Source organism: Oncorhynchus masou, chromosome 1, assembly GCF_036934945.1.
Source record: "Oncorhynchus masou masou isolate Uvic2021 chromosome 1, UVic_Omas_1.1, whole genome shotgun sequence".
Lineage (NCBI taxonomy): Eukaryota > Metazoa > Chordata > Actinopteri > Salmoniformes > Salmonidae > Oncorhynchus > Oncorhynchus masou.
Window position 1 is genome coordinate 50,075,949 of NC_088212.1, and position 22,534 is coordinate 50,098,482.

At 42.2% G+C, this 22,534-nt stretch overlaps 1 protein-coding gene across 3 annotated transcripts in view; it reads right to left on the reverse strand.

The window, feature by feature from the left end:
- cntrl (centriolin) overlaps positions 1-22,534 on the reverse strand; it is a 122,731-nt gene that overhangs the window by 36,531 nt on the left and 63,666 nt on the right. For 2 of the 3 annotated variants that reach the window (XM_064974022.1, XM_064974042.1), the window contains 8 exons: positions 14,841-14,994; positions 10,223-10,895; positions 4,795-4,984; positions 4,428-4,583; positions 3,994-4,173; positions 3,481-3,600; positions 3,092-3,236; positions 2,738-2,880 (listed from right to left, as the gene is read on the reverse strand). In XM_064974022.1, the coding sequence (XP_064830094.1) occupies positions 2,738-2,880; positions 3,092-3,236; positions 3,481-3,600; positions 3,994-4,173; positions 4,428-4,583; positions 4,795-4,984; positions 10,223-10,895; positions 14,841-14,994 (1,761 nt within the window). The remainder of the gene's footprint in view (positions 1-2,737; positions 2,881-3,091; positions 3,237-3,480; positions 3,601-3,993; positions 4,174-4,427; positions 4,584-4,794; positions 4,985-10,222; positions 10,896-14,840; positions 14,995-22,534) is intronic. The other variant, XM_064974032.1, reaches the window with a different exon arrangement.

Below are 22,534 nucleotides of genomic sequence, written 5' to 3' on the forward strand. Positions count from 1 at the left end.
CATATTAGACCAAAACACGCAGGACTGCTGCCATTCAGTCTGCAGCTGTTTAAGTACTCTTAGTCTAGTAAGCTCGACCGAGAACCACCAGGTGGTACTCTGAAAGAACCATTCTAAAGCACATTTCCCTATCAAACGATCATTGGTACGTATCCACTATATCTTACATATCCACTATAACAGAGCCCGCTGAGCAATCTACAACTACGAAAGACTTTGATCTCTGGTGGACAAGTCAGAGACCGGCGATTTCAACAGAGAGACAACAAGACATACACACGTAAATATGTACATTGCAATTATTTTTGAATGAGCGGCCGTTCATGTGCAACGTAATCGCATTTCCATGAGCATAGTTATCAGCTGTATGTAAGATAGTGAAGTTCTTGGTCTCTTCTCCCGCTCTTTCTTGCATGCTCCTCCCTTCTCATTTTTGTAACAAGCCATCATATCGGGTTAGTCCACTAGGGACTTTTCAATGCCTTGTGTAGTAATCAACCTGTAAACTATCCTGTTTGTGTGTTTATGTAATTCGGTGTGATTATTTAGTTAGAAAAATACAATGACATGACACCGCCGTGTACAATGCGAAGTCCATACAAACATGGTTTGTCAAGATAGGTGTGGAAGAACTTGACTGGCCTGCACAGAGCCCTGACGTCAACTCCATTTAACACCTTTGGGATGAATTGGAACACTGAATGCGAGCCAGGTTTAATCGCCCAACATCAGTGCCCGACCTCACTAATGCTCGTGGCTGAATGTAAGCAAGTCCACATACTTTTGGTCATGTTGTGTACTTAAACCCTTTTTTTGCGTAGTCACAAAACTACCTTCAAACGTCCATTAGTTTAAAAAAACCGCTACTGGTTACCTTCAGACGTGTCCCGTGACACTTGTTGGGGTCGAATGGGCAAAACAGAGAACACCATTAGTTTGTAGTCCAAACGGTTCAGACACTACCAAACAGAAGTTGGCAAATAGACCGTACCGACTTCAGACAAGTCCCCTGACACTTCATAGAGGAAGGAGGTGATCACCGTGTTCATCTCCCCTCTCATAACAGTTTGTAGGCCAAACAATTTGGATGCTACAGACATTTACACGAGAAGACCGATTTTTGGGATGTCTCATGGTCTGACAAACACCGCTCTAGCTCTGCAATCTTTCACCACAGATGAGGAAGTGCGACATCGGTCGATGCGGTGGAATTTTGATGGGGATTATTTTATTATGTTACTTAGATTGACACACTGGTGCGTCAATTGACTCTAGGGGGTTAAAGATGTGCATCCATAGATGATATATACCAAATGTTGTACCAATCTGTCTAGCAGTTCAGGTGAAGATGATGTTTAAAGTAGTCAATATCATGTCCAAAATATATCAAAGGCATATTGCATGATCTGGTTCATTGAGTTATTTTACTTGCCTAGTGTGGTAAGGAGTACAGAAGTTGCTCATCCTAAGCCAATGTGTCCAAATAGTCCTGATGGTGGCACAGTGGGCCCACAGCTTGAACCCCGGCATTGCAGCTTTCATCTTAATGGTAACATTCTACTTGAGACCCTGTGTCACCATGCATCCCACTGCTGGCATGGCATGGCATGGCATGGCATGCCCCCCCCCCAAATATCCCAATGTCCCAGGGCAGTGATTCAGAACATTTCCCTGTGTAGGGTGCAGCCTTCGGATGGGACGTTAAACGTGTGTCCTGACTCTCTCGTCACTAAGATCCCATGGCACTTATCGTAAGAGTACGGGTGTTAACCATGGTATCCTTGCTAAATTCCAAATCTAGCCCTCATACTCAGTCAACTCATACGGTCATAACCATGCCATAACACCTGTCATAATGCAATATATGTCATAACAGGTTATCTTATGGCTGGTTATGGCACCTACACAAGTGTCTAAACCCACGAAACCTACCACACAAGGCAGAGCATTTCATTACACTATAAACATACTGTTGACACGTAGGCTATGTTATATATATTTTTGAAATAGACCATATTAAATTATCATTGTAATTGCACTCACATTGATGTCAGACACATATCTACCCCAGTGCTCTGTTGCTGATGACTGGGATGAATGCAGGAGCATATTTCAGGAGCAGGACAAGACACACTCTTTTTGACTGATGACTGATATAAGGTTATGTTGGTGATGGATCATATAAGCCATATAGGCCTAATTGGTCATAACGTGTATTTTCTTAGTCCAAGTAAAGTGACACAGGATGGTCTTAATGCTTGTGTATTTTCTACAAGTTACTTAAAATATGAGGAAAACAAACATGGCTGTAAATAATTAATTACGGCAACAACAGAGGATTTAAGAAACAAACTTTCAAACGAAACTAAACTTCTTGGCACTCTTATGTAGGTATCATAACCTGCCATAAAATAGCGCAATATCTGTCACAACAGGTGTAAATATATGGGTCATGACAGTGTTATGACATTATGATATGGTTATAATCGTGTCATAACGTGTTTTTTTGTTATTTGATGTTTCGGTGGTGTAGCATATCTTTTGTCGAATCAGGATTTCGTGGAGGTGGTTTCCTTCCCCAGAAGGAAACCGAATAAGTTTGCTTGATTTGGTTCTGGGTTTTTCTGAGTTTGCAGCCAGGTAGCAGTCATATCCACACTCTGACAATCCCATAAAGCATAACCATCAACTACTGAAACAGTCACAGGGAGGTTGGTAGGTGGTGGTGGTTCCTTACATTTGTGGATGATGGGACATAGTACCAGTGACCCCTGGTCCTGTGAGGGTCTCTGAAGCTGGATAAGACCTGGTTCTGCTGGACCAGGTTTTCCCTGAGAGCACACACCTCCCCCATAAGCTCCTCCAGGTTCCCGCTGTTCTCTGTGGAGTCAAAGTCAAATTGGGGATATCAACAAAACAACAACAAAGTTTATTATAGTGCAATAAAGTATATTTAAAAAAATATTGATGTAGGCATCGAATCTTCAGAAAGACATACAGGGTTAGGCCTAATAGGTGAATTGGGGTGTTTTTACAGTGTTAAGACTGACTCAACCAAATATGGCTAAAACAAACTGTTCAGCCGACTCACTCTCTCTAGCCAGGGCGAGCTGCTCCCGCAGTTGCTTAGTCTGGGCCTCTTGTCTGGTCAAGACCCATTTCAGTCGATCCAGCTCCTGCTGTTGGATGCTGTTGTCTGAAATACCCCCCAGGCTATTTTGGTCCATCAAATGCATCTAATGGAAAGAAAACTTCAAATCTTACTCAGGTGAGCACAGATATTGTTAAATAAGAGTATATCTCTACTCATGTACAACACGGTGTGAGTTCCAAATAGCACCCTATTCCCTACATAGCGCACTACTTTTGACTAGAGCGCTATGTGCCCTGGTCAAAGGTAGTGTACTATATAGGGAATATGGTGCCATATGGGATGCAGATTGTTTCTGTAGGAGTTTTAGTATTAGCTTTTTTTAATACCCTGTACTTCAGTAGCTTTGTCAGTAGCTTTTGCAGCAGCTGGATCTCAGCCTCGGCTTTGGTCAGGTTCTGAGCGATCTCGTCTGCTAGAACCCTAGACCCCTCCAGCTCCTCCGCATCCTGCATTAACACAACACATCACAAATAGATTGACTCGATCTTAATGAGTCTTTCCTCGATTCCTCTCATCTTAACTCCTGGCCTCCTTCTCAACCATATTGAATAAGGTCCGAGAGGAGGATTTTGAGATGGAGGAAAGAAGAGAAAGAAAGGGAGAAATTGAGGACAGATTCATTGAAAAATAGCTATTCTCTTTAGTCTAACACAGTCTCTGTACAAACAGACAGCACCGCAAAAGTATAGGACGACGAAAAGGAGAGAGAGAGTTATTTAATCTACGGTGATTTATTTAGTCCCATAGGGCTCTGGTCAAAAGTAGTGCACTATGTAGGGAACAGAGTACCATTTGGGACACAGTCCTATCGGTGTTTATGTTTATGAAGAGACACCCACCTCATCCCTCTCCTGGTTGATTTGCTCCACGATGGTGTGTAAGCAGCGGAGCTGCTCTTTGGCGGCTCTCAACTGCTGGGCGGACATCTTGTCTGCCGTTGTGAAGGCGCTTCTTAGCTCCAGCAGCTCCAAGTCCAGAGACTGCAGCTGCTGCTGGGTGTGGCACTCGCCCACTTTCATCTGGGGGAGACAAGAATCTAGTCAGTCAGTCAGTGAGTGAGTCAGTCAATTTATCCATCCATCTATCTGTCCATCTATATTCATTCATTCAGCAATCCTGTCAACTTAACTAATTTACAATTATGATGTGATACATTCCCACAATGGTTTCTAAACAGTAGCTCTAGTGTACATGTTGTTTTCTCTGTGTGTGTTATACTTATGCACTAGTGGGCAGAAGACTCGTAGATCCTGTAGGCATTGGAAGTAATGACCTGTTTGTCTTGTTCCTCCAGCTCAGCGAGCAAAAGCTCTTGCTCGTCCTCAGCCTCGTGGAGCCGCTGGCCCGTCAGTTTCTGGAGTTTTCGTGCCTCCTGCAGTTCCTCCTGGAGCTGGAGTATCTCCTCCTCACCGAGTTTCTTTGCTGCCAGCTTGTGGGTGGAACAAGCCATGAACAACAGGGAACAAGTAAAACAGCTTCCCTCCTCCCAGGGGGCGAAGTTTTCCCTTGGTAAAGATCTTATATCAGCTTCCTCTTCCCAATCCTAAACTTAAGCAATAAGGTCAAATGCGAAACTGACCCAACCTCACCATACACCCTACCAGTGGCCTATGGAGGTGGTGGGAAAAGAAGAGACTCACTGTGGTCTGTGCTGCAGCCTGGCAGGCTGCCTTGTGTTGCTCTCGGAGGGAGGCCAGCTCCTGACTGAGTCGAGCTTGGCCCTGCTGGGCTTGGTCCCGGTCTGTTTGGGCAGCAGACACCACTCCCAGCACATTACGCTGCAGCCGCTCCAAGTTGCGGCTCACCATGCCCCCTTCACTGCTCACCCTGCTAACATGAGAGAGAGTAGTACTGCAGGTGTTGAGTTCAACACTTGGCCACTCTCTGAACCATGTGGTTTTTTTCTTATTATTTTTCTTTTTAAATAACCCCTCCACCACCCCCCTCTTCGGAGGACAAATATCTTAGTTTTTTTTATAGCTTTTTTGACACATATACATTTTACATACTAGAGGTCGACCGATTAATCGGAATGGACAATTAATTAGGGCCGTTTTCAAGTTTTCATAACAATCTGTATTTTTGGACACCGATTTGACAATATTTTTGACACACCTTTATTTAACTAGGCAAGTCAGTTAAGAACACATTCTTATTTTCAATGACGGCCTAGGAATGGTGGGTTAACTGCCTTGTTCAGGGGCAGAACGACAGATTTTTACCTTGTCAGCTCGAGGATTCGTTTTAGCAACCTTCCGGTTACTAGTCCAACTCTCTAACCACCTGCCTTACATCGCACTCCACGAGGAGCCTGCGTGGCAGGCTGACTACCTGTTACACGAGGGCAGCAAGAAGTCAAGGTAAGTTGCTAGCTAGCATTAAACTTATCTTATAAAAAACAATCAATCTTAACATAATCACTAGTTAACGACACATGGTTGATGATGTTACTAGTTTATCTCGCGTGTGCTGCGTTGCATATAATTTCTCGTTGAATCACAGCCTCCCTCAACAAATGGGTGATGATTTAACAAGCGCATGTGCAAAAAAAGCACCGTCATTGCACCAATGTACCAAACCATAAACATCAATGCCTTTCTTTAAAATCAATACACAAGTATATATTTTTAAACCTGCATATTTAGTTAATATTGCCTGTTAACATGAATTTCTTATAACTAGGGAAATTGTCACTTCTCTTGCATTCCATGCAAGCAGTCAGGGTATATGCAACAGTTTGGGCCGCCAGGCTCATTGCGAATTGTGTGAAGTCCATTTATTCCAAACAAAGGCCGTAATTAATTTTCCAGAATTGTACATAATTATGACATAACATTGAAGGTTGTACAATGTAACAGCAATATTTAGACTTAGGGATGCCATCCGTTAGATAAAATACGGAACGGTTCCGTATTTCACTGATAGAATAAACATTTTATTTTCGAAATTATAGTTTCTGGATTTGACCATATTAATGACCTAAGGCTTGTATTTCTGTGGTATTATGTTATAATTATTTCTATGATTTGATAGAGCAGTTTGACTGAGCAGCAGCAGAATCGTAAGCATTCATTTAAACAGCACTTTCGTGCATCGGCAAGCAGCTCTTCGCAAGCTCTGCTTCAAGCATTGCACTGTTTATGACTTCAAGCCTATCAACTCCCGAGATTCGGCTGGTGGAACCGATGTGAAATGGCTCGCTAGTTAGTGGGATGCGCGCTAATAGCATTTCAAACATCACTCGCTCTAAGACTTGGAGTAGTTGTTCCCCTTGCACTGCAAGGGCCGCGGCTTTTGTGGAGCGATGGGTAACGATGCTTCGAGGGTGGCTGTTGTCGATGTGTTCCTGGTTCAAGCCCAGGTAGGGGCGAGGAGAGGGACGGAAGCTATACTGTTACACTGGCAATACTAAAGCGCCTATAAGAACATCCAATAGTCAAAGGTATATGCAATACAAATGGTATAGAGAAATAGTCCTATAATTCCTATAATAACCTCAACCTAAAACTTCTTACCTGGGAATTTTGAAGAGTCATGTTAAAAGGAACCACCAGCTTTCATTTGTTCTCATGTTCTGAGCAAGGAACTTAAACGTTAGCTTTCTTACATGGCACATATTGCACTTTTACTTACTTCTCCAACACTTTGTTTTTGCATTATTTAAACCAAATTGAACGTTTCATTATTTATTTGAGGCTAAATTGATTTGATTGATGTATTATATTAAAGTTAAAATAAAAGTGTTCATTCAGTAATGTTGTAATTGTCATCATGACAAATAAATACACAAAAAAAGAATAAAATCGGCCGATTAATCGGTATTGGCTTTTTTTCCCCCGGTCCTCCAATAATCGGCATCGCCGTTGAAAAATCATGATCGGTCGACCTCTATTACATACATCTTACTTTTATATAAAGCAGTCACATAACGATAATACATTACCAAACATAAGCTCTTTAATCCCAACCCTCAGCCACTCTCAGCCCATCCCACCTATCATCAAAAAGCACCCTCGTTTGGTTCCCATGTGTATTATATTTTTCAAATGTGCTGTGATGTTTTACAAAATGTTTTAACCTTTCTAATCGTATATTATCCACAGATTGTGAGCCAAAGATGAAAACCTTTCCTATGAGTTATTATATTATTTATTGACTGACTATGGCTTTCCAAATCGCCCAACACTGCTATTTGTAAAGTTGATTTTAATTACGTTGTGATTTTTTTTAACCATTCCTGAACCTGTGACCAGAAACAAGCTACATAGGGGCAATACTAGAATCAATTCTCTTTGCAGCAAAATCTACAGAGCTGAGATTGATGTATGCCCGCCCCATATATATATATATACATACATACATACACACACACTGCTCAAAAAAATAAAGTGAACACTAAAATAACACCTAGAACATCCTAGATCTGAATGAATGAAATATTCTTATTAAATACTTTTTTCTTTACATAGTTGAATGTGCTGACAACAAAAATCACACAAATTATTAATGGAAATCAAATTTATCAACCCATTGAGGTCTGGATTTGGAGTCACACTCAAAATTAAAGTGGAAAACCACACTACAGGCTGATCCAACTTTGATGTAATGTCCTTAAAAAAAGTCAAAATGAGGCTCAGTAGTGTGTGTGGCCTCCACGTGCTTGTATGACCTCCCTACAATGCCTGGGCATGCTCCTGATGAGGTGGTGGATGGTCTCCTGAGGGATCTCCTCCCAGACCTGGACTAAAGCATCCGCCAACTCCTGGACAGTCTGTGGTGCAACGTGGCATTGGTGGATGGAGCGAGACATGATGTCCCAGATGTGCTCAAGTGGATTCAGGTCTGGGGAACGGGCAGGCCAGTCCATAGCATCAATGCCTTCCTCTTGCAGGAACTGCTAACACACTCCAGCCACATGAGGTCTAGCATTGTCTTGCATTAGGAGGAACCCAGGGCCAACCGCACCAGCATATGGTCTCACAAGGGGTCTGAGGATCTCACCTCGGTACCTAATGGCAGTTAGGCTACCTCTGGCGAGCACATGGAGGGCTGTGCGGCCCCCCCAAAGAAATGCCACCCCACACCATGACTGACACACCGCCAAACCGGTCATGCTGGAGGATGTTGCAGGCAGCAGAACGTTCTCCACGACGTCTCCAGACTGTCACATGTACTCAGTGTGAACCTGCATTCATCTGTGAAGAGCACAGGGCGCCAGTGGTGAATTTGCCAATCTTGGTGTTCTCTGGCAAATGCCAAATGTCCTGCTGTAAGCACAACCCCCACCTGTGGACGTCGGGCCCTCATACCACCCTCATGGAGTCTGTTTCTGTCCGTTTGAGCAGACACATGCACATTTTTGGCCTGCTGGAGGTCATATTGCAGGGCTCTGGCAGTGCTCCTCCTTGCACAAAGGCGGAGGTAGCGGTCCTGCTGCTGGGTTGTTGCCCTCCTACGGCCTCCTCCACGTCTCCTGATGTACTGGCCTGTCTCCTGGTAGCGCCTCCATGCTCTGGACACTACGCTGACAGACACAGCAAACCTTCTTGTCACAGCTCGCATTGATGTGCCATCCTGGATGAGCTGCACTACCTGAGTCACTTGTGTGGGTTGTAGACTCCCTCTCATGCCACCACTAGAGTGAAAGCACCACCAGCATTCAAAAGTGACCAAAACATCAGCCAGGAAGCATAGGAACTGAGAAGTGGCCTGTGGTTATCACCTGCAGAACCACTCCTTTATTGGGGGTGTCTTGCTAATTGCCTATAATTTCCACCTGTTGTCTATTCCATTTGCACAACAGCATGTGAAATCTATTGTCATTCATTCCTTGTTCTTCATGATGCTCTCTGCGCTTTTAACGGACCTCTGAGACTATCACAGTGCAGGTGCATTTATACGGAGACTTGATTACACACAGGTGGATTGTATTTATCATCATTAGTCATTTAGGTCAACATTGGAACATTCAGAGATCCTCACTGAACTTCTGGAGAGAGTTTGTTGCACTGAAAGTAAAGGGGCTGAATAATTTTGCACGCCCAATTTTTCAGTTTTTGATTTGTTAAAAAAGTTTGAAATATCCAATAAATGTCGTTCCACTTCATGATTATGTCCCACTTGTTGTTGATTCTTCACAAAAAAATACAGTTTTATATCTTTATGTTTGAAGCCTGAAATGTGGCAAAAGGTCGCAAAGTTCAAGGGGGCCGAATACTTTCGCAAGGCACTGTATTTTCGATAACTGCATATGTGACATTTCTATTCATAATATCATTAACAAATATAATACCATTTTTTTTAAACATTTTTTTCATAAAGATTTTACCATAACATTTGTTCTATCTTTTCTGGAGGATAAAACTGAAATTGTAACCAGCTTTGTATGGCTTGTTGAAGAAAGGGCGATACTTCAAACAGTCGGAAATGAGAAATCTGTATAAAGGCAATTTTTGAACAAAGGATGAGCATTTCTTAATAATCTACTGGAGAACAATGTTGGGTTTAAGTATAATTTATCTATGAGTGAAGCTTTTAGTGAGAGGTTTAAAACTTTCATATTTAATAATTTTAGCCTCCCAAACTCATTCATTATATAAATAGGCACGTTTCATTTTGGTCTGGCTTAGCATTCCAAATAAAATGAAATATTTTTTAGATTTACATTTTTATGATTTAAAAAACTAGTTATCTGGAGTAGGCAGTGCCATTAGTAAGTGATAGGACCAAAATGTTAATCAATGTGATTTTTCACCTCTCCATGGTTGCAGAATCCTATCTATTTTTGCTAAATTTCTATTGAAATTAATTGTGGTAAATTCTTCTTTTTTTTTTAAATTGCGATGTGAATACCAAGTATGCATAAACCATGTGTTTGTCCCAATTATAGAGGTGGAATGAGGGCCCATAACCTATCTTTACCATTATAACTTATTTGACAACATGATGCCACTGAGGGCTATCTCCCTTACTTAGGGCTATCTCCCTTACTTAGGCTTTGTGGCAAGTCCTCTACCCAACTATATGGTCCCAATCTCACTGGGGGTGAACAGTGGGAGACTCCCTCACCTGATGTGGCCAGGCTGCCCTGAGGTGATGGTCCTTATCATCTGCTCAAGATGCCTCTGCACCTCCTGTGGGCATAGCAATGTTTCTCTGGCCTGCTCTAGAGAACTCTGCAGAGCACCCACACACTCCTCCAGACTGGCCTTGTCCTCCTGTAGAGCAGTGAGCTGTTCCAGGAGCTCCTCACTCTGCTGCTGCCTCTCTGCAACCAGCTGCAGTCGGGCCTGGGCATTGTCCTTGGACCTCCTTTCCTTGTCCAACGCCGCCTGCAGGGCAGCGTGCTCCAACTGGCTAAGCCTGCACATTCGCCCCAGCTCCTCCTTTAGCTGGCCCGCCTCAGTGTGGCGCTCCTGCAGCTGGCTCTCCAGCTCCGCTTCGTAGGCGCTGATCTGACCCTGCGCCCGCCGCAGCTCAGCGTTCTCCCTCCTCAGCTCGTCCAGCTCCTGCTGCTGCTGTGCTTTCTCTGTATCAGTGGTGGTGGCGATTGTCTCCAGCAGGCGGCGCTGCTCCTGGCTCTCATCCAGGTAGCGCTGCAGGGCCTCCGTCTCCCTCTGCAGGTGGTGGCAGTCTGCCTGGGCACGCCGGGCCTGCTCCTTCACCCCGCTCAGGTACTCCTGCAGGCCAGAGATTATATCCTCCAGGTCCCTCTTCAGAGCCTCGTTGGCTGCTATCTGACCTGTGGTGGGGGGCAGTGCCATTGGTTGGTTACCCATTGTGGTTAATTAAGGACAATGGTGGGGACTCGTGACCGTGAGTCTAAATAGCAATTATGCTCTCCAGGTATTTAGAAGGATCACAGCAAGGCCTGGTAGGTTTAATGTGAGTTTGGAAGAGCTCTGAATAATAATGGTGGGTTAGCATTCTGAAACAAGGAAGCTATTATGTCTAACTCAAGGTATCTCTATTAGCGGGACTTTTGGAGGGGAACTGTCTGGGATATATGCAGATATGTTAAAGATGCAGCTTCGCACATGATGCCACATTTTCCTCGGAAGAAACAAATAGGGTCAATGGCGTAATGATAAAATGTACGTACAACTGCTATGAACATACCCTACTAAGGACCAATTTAGTAGATGTTCTGAGTTTTTGACACCAAGATCAACTGTTCTAGTTGTTCAGGCTCTGATCTTGTCCCATCTTAATAGGGTCAGGTGCAGCAAAGAAAGACCTAGCAAAGCTGCAGCTGGCTCAAAACAAAGTAGCTCACCCTGCCCTTAACTGCACACAAAACTAACATCAACAACATGCATGATAGTGTTTCATGGTTAAAGAGAAATTGACTACTTCTCTTCTAGTCTTTTTAAGAAACATTTGTGTGTTGAACATGTCTAACCACTTTATAATCTATTTGCATACACTTCAAACATACATTGTGAGCTCCAAAAGTATTGGGAGAATTAAACATTTATGTTGTTTTGGTTCTGTACCGCTGCATTTTGGATTTGAAACGATAAAATGCCTGAGGGGACCCAATTAAAGTAGTCAAAAATGTTGTATTTGGTCCACAATTCCTACCACGCAATGATTACATCAATCTTATGACTCTACAAATTTGTTGGATGCATTTGCTGTTCGTTTTGGTTGTGTTTCAGATTATTTTTGCCCAATAGAAATGAAAAGGTAAATAATGTAATGTTTCATTTTGGAGTCACTTTTATTGAAAATAAGAATAGAATATGTTTCTAAGCACTTCTACATTAATGTGGATGCTACCATGATTATGGATAGTCCTGAATGAATCGTGAATAATGATGAGTGAGAAAGTTACAGATGAACAAGGCATGCTAACCTCTTACCATTACAATTACAGGGGAGGTTATCATATTTGAGGGGGGATGATATTTCTCACTCATCATTATCCACGATTCATTCAGGACTATCGATAATCATAGTAGCATCCACATAAATGTAGAAGAGTTTAGAAACATTCTATTCTCCTTTACAATAAAACGAAGAACAAAAAATGAAAAAAAAATGCATTCAACAAGTTTGTTAAGTCACAAGCTTGATGTACAGTAATCATTGTGTGCTAGGAAAATGTCACCAAATAATACACCTTTGACTCCTTTAATACACATAAGGGAATTTGTCACAATACTTTCGGTCCTCTAAAATGGGGGGGGGACTATGTACAAAAACTGCTGTAATAGCCTCAAATTAAAGCTGACAGTCTGCACTTTAACCTTGTAGTCACTGTATCATTTCAAAATCTAAGTAAGAGTACAGAGCCAAAACAAGAAAACATTGGTCACTGTCCCAACACTTTGAGCTCACTGCACACACCAACAGACACGTCACTATGGATTAATTCACTGTGCCCAAACCAAAAACAGATTTATTGCGTCGTTCAGCTATATAAAGAGCTATGTCATCATGAAATGCTTTGCCACCAGAGGTTACTCAGGCAAAAGCTAAATTAGCTTTAAAAACATTTTGTATCACAGTGCCTCTGAATATGTACAGTTGAAGTCGGAAGTTTACATACACCTTAGCCAAATACATCTAAACACCGTTTTTCATAATTCCTGACATTTAGTAAAAATTCCCTGTCTTAGGTCAGTTAGGATCACCACTTTATTTTAAGAATGTGAAATGTCAGAATAATAGTAGAGAGAATGATTTATTTCAGCTTTCATCACATTCCCAGTGGATCAGAAGTTTACATACACTCAATTAGGATTTGGTAGCATTGCCTTTAAATTGTTTAACATGGGTCAAATGTTTCCGGTAGCCTTCCACAAGCTTCCCACAATAAATTGGGTGAATTTTGGCCCATTCCTCCTGACAGAGCTGGTGTCACTGAGTCATGTTTGTAGGCCTCCTTGCTCGCACACGCTTTTTCAGTTCTGCCCACAAATTTTCTATAGGATTGAGGTCAGGCCTTTGTGATGGCCACTCCAACACCTTGACTTTGTTGTCCTTAAGCCATTTTGCCACAACTTTGGAAGCATGCTTGGGGTAATTGTCCATTTGGAAGACCCATTTGCAACCAAGCTTTAACTTCCTGACTGATATCTTGAGATGTTGCTTCAATATATATACACACAATTTTCTTTCCTCATGATGTCATTTATTTTGTGAAGTGCACCAGTCCCTCCTGCAGCAAAGCACCCCCACCACATGATGCTGCCACTCCCGTGCTTCATGGTTGGGATGGTGTTCTTCAGCTTGTAAGCCTCCCCTGTTTTCCTCCAAACATAACGATGGTCATTATGGCCAAACAGTTGTATTTTTGTTTCATCAGACCAGAGGACATTTCTCCAAAAAGTACGATCTTTGTCCCTATGTGCAGTTGCAAACCGTAGTCTGGCTTTTTTATGGCGGTTTTGGAGCTGTGGCTTCTTCCTTGCTGAGTGGCCTATGAGGTTATGTCAATATAGGACTTGTTTTACTGTGGATATAGATACTTTTGTACCTGTTTCCTTCAGAATCTTCACAAGGTCCTTTGCTGTTGTTCTGGGATTGATTTGCACTTTTCGCACCAAAGTACATACATCTCTAGGAGACGTTTGTGCAGATGAACATGGTACCTTCAGGGCGTTTGGAAATTTCACCCAAGGATGAACCAGACTTGTGGAGGTCTACAATTCTGTTTCTGAGGTCTTGGCTGATTTCTTTTGATTTTCCCATGATGTCAAGCAAAGTGGCACTGAGTTTGAAGGTAGGCCTTGAAATACATCCACAGGTACACCTCCAATTGACTCAAATGATGTCAATTAGCTTATCAGAAGCTTCTAAAGCCATGACACCATTTTCTGCATTTTTCCAAGCTGTTTAAAGGCAGTCAACTTAGTGTATTTTCCAAGCTGTTTAAAGGCAGTCAACTTAGTGTATGTAAACTTCTGACACACTGGAATTGTGATAAGGTGAATTATAAGTGAAATAATCTGTTTGTAAACAATTGTTGGAAAGATTACTTGTGTCATGTACAAAGTAGATGTCCTAACTGACTTGCCAAAACTATAGTTTGTTGACAAGAAATTTGTGGAGTGGTTGAAAAACAAGTTTTAATGACTCCAACCTAAGTGTATGTAAACTTCCGACTTCAACTGTATTCATGAATAGTGTGTAAATAGTATTTTTGTTGTCTCTTGAGGTCTTTCCAATATATAACTTTTGTTCTTGACTGTTCTGTACTTTGCATTGTATTCATACGTTTTATGAGGACCCCAGGAAGAGTATGTGCAGTAGATAATGGGGATCCTAATAAACTAAACTTTACCAGAACCAGAAGCAGATCTCTCTCATTATCTGTTTGGAGACAGACAGCAGAGTCGTGTTCATTAGGGCACATTGTAGGAAAATGTTTTACAAAGGAAAACGTTTCTAATTGAACACGTTCAGGTAGAGTGGCGCAGTGGTCTAAGGCAAGAGGTGTCCCTACAATCCCTGGTTTGATTCCAGGCTGTATCACATCCGGCCGTGATTGGGAGTCCCATAGGGTGGAGCACAATTGGCCCAGCTTCGCCCAGGGTAGGCCATCACTGTAAATAAGAATTTGTTCTTAACTTACTTGCCTAGTTATTTTTAAAGCCCCTCCCTGTGTCAGTCGGTTTTCTTCCTTTTTGTGCCTAATGAACAGGACTCAGGCAAATCATCAAGTTCTAGTGCCTCTCACCGTCGGTCAGCTGCTGCTCCAGGTCCTTGATCTCCTCGGTCTCCTTGGCGATACGGGAGAGCATGTCGTCCAGCCGGCCTTCCAGCTCCCGGTGCTTCCTGCTCATCATGTCCAGCAGCTGGCTCTTACTGGACACCTGAGCCTTCACATGGGCCTGGAGAGGGAAGGGTGGACAGGGGCCAGCGACAGTAGGTCAATATACACTCTTATTACTGTCAATGATGTCAATAGAAGATGAAAATTCTACCTATTACTGTAGGTATGGCCATACTTCAGCATGACAACTCCACATTTAATCAATACATTTGGTAACGAAAATATGAATGCATGTGTGTTTGTAATAATGTGTTACTCAATGCTTAATTTGTAAACTGTGTGTCAATTGCATGCATTATCCTCGTTTTTGCGTACTGGCACAGAACAGTAGAGTAGAGTGCTTGCAGAAGTTGCACACTGTTTGTAGCTTTTTCTTTGTTGCCTTTTATAAAACGCATTTCATGCAATTCCACATAATTTTAGATGACTGAAAACTTTAGCAGAATTTGTTTTAATACCTAACAAATGATTGAAATAACAACCTATTTTGACAATGACAAACTGAGAATATGCGATCAATAAAAACAACCTTGTCGTCAATCCATCAATAGCCTCGGCCTAGGTGTGTGGAGATGCATATTGTATAATATTCTTGTCCTAAAAAAAGCCTTCCAGTTTAACTGACTCGCCCAATGAAGCACAGCTCAATCACCGGCGATGGCTAATGCCCTTGTGTCAAAAGCCTTGCCTCTCTCGTTTTACTTTATAAAACAGTGCCTCCTTGACCAAGGCCCTTCTCCCACAATCGCTCAGTTTGGCCAGGCAGCCAGCTCTAGTAAGAGTCTTGGTGGATTCAAACTTAATCCATTTAAGAATGATGGAGGACACTGTGTTCTTGAGGAGCTTCAATGCTGCAGAAATGTTTTGGTACCCTTCCCCAGATCTGTGCCTTGACACACTCCTGTCTCGGAGCTCTATGGACAATTTCTTCGACCTCATGGCTTAGTTTATGCTCTGACATGCACTGTCAACTGTAGGACCTTATATAGACAGGTGTGTGCATTTCCAAATCATGTCCAATCAATTGAACTTACCACAGGTGGACTCCAATCAAGTTGTAGAAACATAAAGGATGATCAATGGAAACAGGAGCTCAATTTCAAGTCTTATAGCATCGTTATGTTTGGAGGAAAAAGGGGGAGGCTTGCAAGCTGAAGAACACCATCCGAACCGTGAAGCACGGGGGTGGCAGCATCATGTTGTGGGGTGCTTTGCTGCAGGAGGGACTGGTGCACTTCACAAAATAGATGGCATCACGAGGAAAGAAAATTATATGCATATACTGAAGCAACATCTCAAGATATCAGTCAGGAAATTAAAGCTTGGTTGCAAATGGGTCTTCCAAATGGACAATGATCCCAAGCATACTTCCAAAGTTGTGGCAAAATGGCTAAAGGAAAACAAAGTCAAGGTGTTGGAATGGCCATCACAAAGGCCTGACCTCAATCCCATAGAAAATTTGTGGGCAGAACTGAAAAAGGGTGTGCGAGCAAGGAGGCCTACAAACATGACTCAGTGACACCAGCTCTGTCAGGAGGAATGGGCCAAAATTCACCCAACTTATTGTGGGAAGCTTGTGGAAGGCTACCCGAAATGTTTGACCCAAGTTATTAAACAATTTAAAGGCAATGCTATCAAATACTAATTGAGTGTATGTATGTAAACTGACCCACTGGGAATGTGATGAAAGAAATAAAAGTTCAAATCATTCCCCTTACTATTATTCTGACATTTCACATTCTTAAAATAAAGTGGTGATCCTAATTGATCAGAAATTGTTAGACAGGGAATTGTTACTCGGATTAAATGTCAGGAATTGTGGAAAAACTGAGTTTAAATGTATTTGGCTAAGGTGTATGTAAACTTCCGACTTCAACTGTATGTGGCTGTCTATGGTACTGGTGTGTGTGTGTGTGTGTGTGTGTGTGTGTGTGTGTGTGTGTGTGTGTGTGTGTGTGTGTTCGCGCGCATGTACGCTGAACAAAAATATAAAACGCAACATGTAAAGTGTTGGTCATGTTTCATGAGCTGAAATCACTTCAGCAGTGATAAATTCATGAACTTCTTTGAAGAAAATATCATGATCATTAGAAAGCAAATTACAGACTCTTTAAATCTGCGTATTTCTCCAAAGAGTCTGCACAACACTGCCAGGATGTAGGATCAAGGGAGACACTCAAGTGTTTTAATCCTAGATCTCTTGACACATTCATGAAAATAGTAATGGCCTCTAAACCTTCAAGCTGCATACTGGACCCTATTCCAACTAAACTACTGACAGGCCTGCTTCCTGTTCTTGGCATACCTATGTTGAACATAATAAATGGCTCCCAGTCCACCGGATGTGTACCAAACTCACTAAAAGTAGTAGTAATAAAGCCTCTCTTGAAAAAGCCAAACCTGGACCCAGAAAATATATATTTTTTAACTATTGGCCTACATCGAATCTTCCATTCCTCTCAAAAAAAAGAAAGCTGTTTGCGCAGCAACTCACTGAAGACAATGTATACAAAACGCTTAACGCTGGTTTTAGACCCCACCATAGCACTAAGACTGCACTCGCGAAGGTGGTAAATTACTCTTTAACGGTATCATACCAAGGGGTGGGCAACTCCAGTCCTCGAGGGCCTGATTGGTGTCTCACTTTTTCCATCCCTAGCAAACACAACTGATTAATGAAATTGCATTCTAAACTAAGCATCATGATTAGGTGATTATTGGAGTCAGGTGTGTTAGCTGGGGCAAAACTGTGACACCAATCAGGCCCTCGAGGACTGGAATTGTCCACCCGTCTAGACCTTAGTGCTGCTTTTGACACCATCGATCATGACATTCTTTTGGAGAGATTGTACACCCAAATTGATCTACACGGACAAGTTCTGGCATGGTTTAAAGCTTATCTGTCGGAAAGATATCAGTTAGTCTCTGTGGATAGTTTGTCCTCTGACAAATCAACAAAGTTTCGGTGTTCCTCAAGGTTCCGTTTTAGGACCACTATTGTTTTCACTATATATTTTACCTCTTGGTGATGTCATTCGGAAACACAATGTTAACTTTCACTGCTATGCGAACGATAAACAGCTGTACATTTCGATGAAACATGGTGAAGCCCCAAAATTGCCATCTTAATCTTGATGGTTGTACAGTCGTCTCAAATAAAACTGAAGGAGCTCAGCGTTACACTGGACCCTGATCTTCTCTTTTGACAAACATATCAAGACAATTTCAAGGACAGCTTTTTTCCATCTTCGTAGCGTTGCAAAAATCAGAAACTTTGTCCAAAAATGCAGAAAAGTTCATCCATGCTTTGTCACTTCTAGATTAGACTACTGCAATGCTCTACTTTCCAGCTACCTGGATTAAGCACACGGCAGCTGGAATCTTGACTAGAACCCCAAAATTTGATCATATTGCTCCAGTGCTAGCCTCTCTACGCTGGCTTCCTGTAAAGGCTAGGGCTGATTTCAAGGTTTCACTGCTAACCTACAAAGCATTACAATAGCTTGCTCCTACCTATCTCTCCGATATGGTCATGTCATACATACCTACACGTATGCTGCTGGAGGCAGGGCTTTCTCCTATAGAGATCCATTTTTATGGAATGATCTGACTATCCATGTGAGAGACGCAGACTCAGTCTCAACCTTTAAGTCTTTATTGAAGACTCATCTCTTCAGTAGGTCCTATGATTGAGTGTAGTTTGGCCCAGGGGTGTGAAGGTGAATGGAAAGGCACTGCAGCAACGAACCGCCCTTGCTTTCTCTGCCTGGCCGGTTCCCCTCTCTCCGCCGGGATTCTCTGTCATCTTGATCTTAACCCTATTACGTGGGTTGAGTCACTGGCGGTCTTCCATCCTGTCCCTAGGAGGAATGTGTCAATTGAGTGGGCTGAGTCACTACAGTGACCTTCCTGTCCGGGTTTGGCTACCCCCTAGAGTTCTTGCCGAGGGGGATATCTTCATGGGCTATACTCAGCCTTGTCTCAGCGTAGTAAGTTGGTGGTTTGAAGATATCCCTCTCGTGGTGTGGAGGCTGTGCTTTGGAAAAGTGGGTGGGGTTATATCCTGCCTGATTGGCCCTGTCCGGGGGTATCATCGGACAGTGCCACAGTGTACCCAACCCCTCCTGCCTCCAGTTCATGCTGCAATAGTTTGTGTTGGGGGCTAGGGTCAGTCTGTTATGTCTGGAGTATTTCTCCGGTCTTATCTGGTGTCCTGTGTGAATTTAAGTATGCTCCCTCTAATTCTCTCTCCATCCCCTTTTGGAGGACCTGAGCCCATGCCTGATGACTCCTTGCTGTCCCCAGTCCACCTGGGCCGTCCGCCCGTCTGTACGTCTGTGTGTGAAAAGCCAGCTGACATTTACTCCTAAGGTGTTGACCTGTTGCACTCTCTACAACAACTGTGATTATTATTATTTGACCTGGTCATCTATGAACATCTTGGACATGTACTGTTATAATGTCAACCCGGCACAGTCAGAAGAGGACTGGCCACCCCTGGTTCCTCTCTAGGTTTCTGACTTTCTAGGGAGTTTTTCCTAGCCATGTGCTTCTTCATTGCTTGCTGTTTGGGGTTTTAAGCTGGGTTTCTGTAAAGCACTTTGTGACATCGGCTGATGTAAAAAGGGCTTTATAAATACATTTGATTGATTGAAATAAAAGATCCCAGAGATGTTCCATACGCACAAAAAGCTTATTTCTCAGAAATGCTTATTTCTTTATTTACTTACATCTCCTTTGCCAAGATAATCCATCCACCTGACAGGTGTGGCATATCAAGAAGCTGATTAAACAGCATGATCATGACACAGGTACACCTTTTGCTGGAGACAATAAAAGGCCACTCTAAATTGTGTAGTTTTGTCACACAACGCCACAGACATCTCAAGTTTTGAGGAAACTTGCAATTGGCATGCTGACTGAAGCAATGTCAACTGCAGGAATGTCTCTGTTGCCAGAGAATTGAATGTTAATTTCTCTACCACAAGACGCCGCCAATGTCATTTTAGAGAATTTGGCAGTACATCCAACCAGCCTCAACCGAAGACCACGTGTAACCACATGTGATTGTGATGAAACAGAAGTATTTATGTCTGTAATAAAACTCTTTTGTGGGGGAAAACATATTCTGATTGACTGGGCCTGGCTCTCCAGTGGGTGGGCCTGGCTACCATGTGGTTGGACCCATGGCTGCGCCCCTGCCGTTGTTGTGAAATCCATGGATTAGGGCCTAATTTATTTATTTCAAAATGACCGAAATGAATAAACTCATTAAAATTGTTGCATGTTGCGTTTATATTTCGGTTCATGTTGACTAAACGGTCTATGACTGTCATGATATAGTACACACTTTTGTTTTTTTGTCCTAGCCTACCTGGCTAAAATGCCAGGCCAGCTATTTAACATTAACCTGCTACATCTAGCTACATGTTGAACTTACATCCTTTCAAGCCAGGAGCACAACGTGTGAATTTATGGTTGGATCAGAATCATTGGCCAGTACAGAGAATTGAGTAAAACCACAATCCCGATCTCCCTCCATGGCTAATTTAAGAAAGTGACCATTTTAGCTAGCTAGCTATTCTTTGGAAGACAACACAAAGAGGTGGAACCATTCAAGTTTTTTTCTGTATATGACGATTGGCTTTTGGGGTGATGTGTTTGGTGTGAAGCCAAATCCAAACTGGCTTCCCTTGACACTTTTTTTGGTGCTCTCGGACCATTCAAAGTTGAGCACACTCAGTTTAGCTCAAAGCTGATTGGCTATTGTTATAATTGTTTTATTATCAAGGTAGGCCAAATGCTCGCTGGATTCCCTTGCATTCGGCGCTTCAATGCTGGTAAAAAGAATGATATTTTTGAAAACATCCGAGCGAGCGTATCAGCTCCCCTCTCTCTGTATGTGAAGCCCATCTATCTGAGGCTGTCTGGTCAAAAATATATTTTGCTCGCTTGGATGCTTTCAACAATATCATATTAATTTTGACCATACAGCATCAGATAGATGGGCTTTACATACAGAGACAGGGCCGTTGTTTCGCTCACTCGGATGCTCTCGCTGTTGAGGTACATTCAGACTCTTGCGAATTGAAAAAAAAAACTTCAAGCACAGAGAGACAAACTACATTGTTTTAATAGCATTAACAGAGAATTGAAAACGGTTTTGTAATAACACAGTATATGGGATAGATTTTAAGAAATTTGGCTTAATTAATTTGATTAAAATTATGGTGTTTAATATTCAGAGAAAAACCAAAAACAAAATCCTCAGGGTTTCCGTTAGAATGGAATGAAAATATGATGCTGTACAACAGGAGGAAGGAGTAGGCTGTCCTTGTAAATAAATATTTGCTGACTTGCCATAATTTTCTAATTATTGTCTAACCAATACCCAAATGGAGATAAAGGGAAAATAAAAACCTCATTGATTTATCAAGACCAGTCCCCATGCTTGCCTCAGAGCAGAGAGAAACTGTGCTAAAATAGCGGTAGGCTTTTTCTTCTAACTTCAATATGCTCTTTAAAAAAATAAGACCTACACCATTTTTAAAAACACATTACTCAACACTAGTGAGACTCATTTCACCTATGGTAGGCCTACAGTATATTGAAAAAATGTTTTTTTTCAATGACGTGACTCTCCACTAATAGTTAGATTTAGAGGATCCAAATTAATATCTAAAGGGCATTTTTCGTTAGATATTCTCACAGATCCTAAGGGGCTTTTATATAATTCTAAATGAATTAACAATATTTTGGAGAGGATTTCGTTTTCATAAAAATAAAAAAGGCAATTCTTGAACATGGGGTGAGACATTCTCACCAGTTTGTAAATAAAGCCAGTTTGTTATTTAGAATGATTTATTTCTGGAGAAATCTAACTTGATTATTTAGCAGACATCACTTGCGTATATTCAGTCAACACACACCTTATGAATATCATGGAATATTTTATATACAGTGGGAGAACAAGTATTTTAACCTGCAAAATTGGCAGTGTTTCCTACTTACAAAGCATGTAGAGGTCTGTCATTTTTATCATAGGTACCATTCAACTGTGAGAGACGGAATCTAAAACCAAAATCCAGAAAATCACATCGTATGATTTTTAAGTAATTAATTTGCATTTTATTGCATGACATAAGTACTTGATCACCTACCGACCAGTAAGAATTCCGGCTCTCACAGACCTGTTACATTTTCTTTAAGAAGCCTTCCTGTTCTCCACTAATTACCTGTATTAACTGCACCTGTTTGAACTCGTTACCTGTATAAAAGACACCTGTCCACACACTCAATCAAACAGACTCCAACCTCTCCAAAATGGCCAAGACCAGAGAGCTGTGTAAGGACATCAGGGATAAAATTGTAGACCTGCACAAGGCTGGAATGGGCTACAGGACAATAGGCAAGAAGCTTGGTGAGAAGGCAACAACTGTTGGCGCAATTATTAGAAAATGAAAGAAGTTCAAGATAACGGTCAATCCCCCTCGGTCTGGGGCTCCATGCAAGATCTCACCTCGTGGGGCATCAATGATCATGAGAAAGGTGAGGGATCAGCCAAGAACTACACGGCAGGAACTGGTCAATGACCTGAA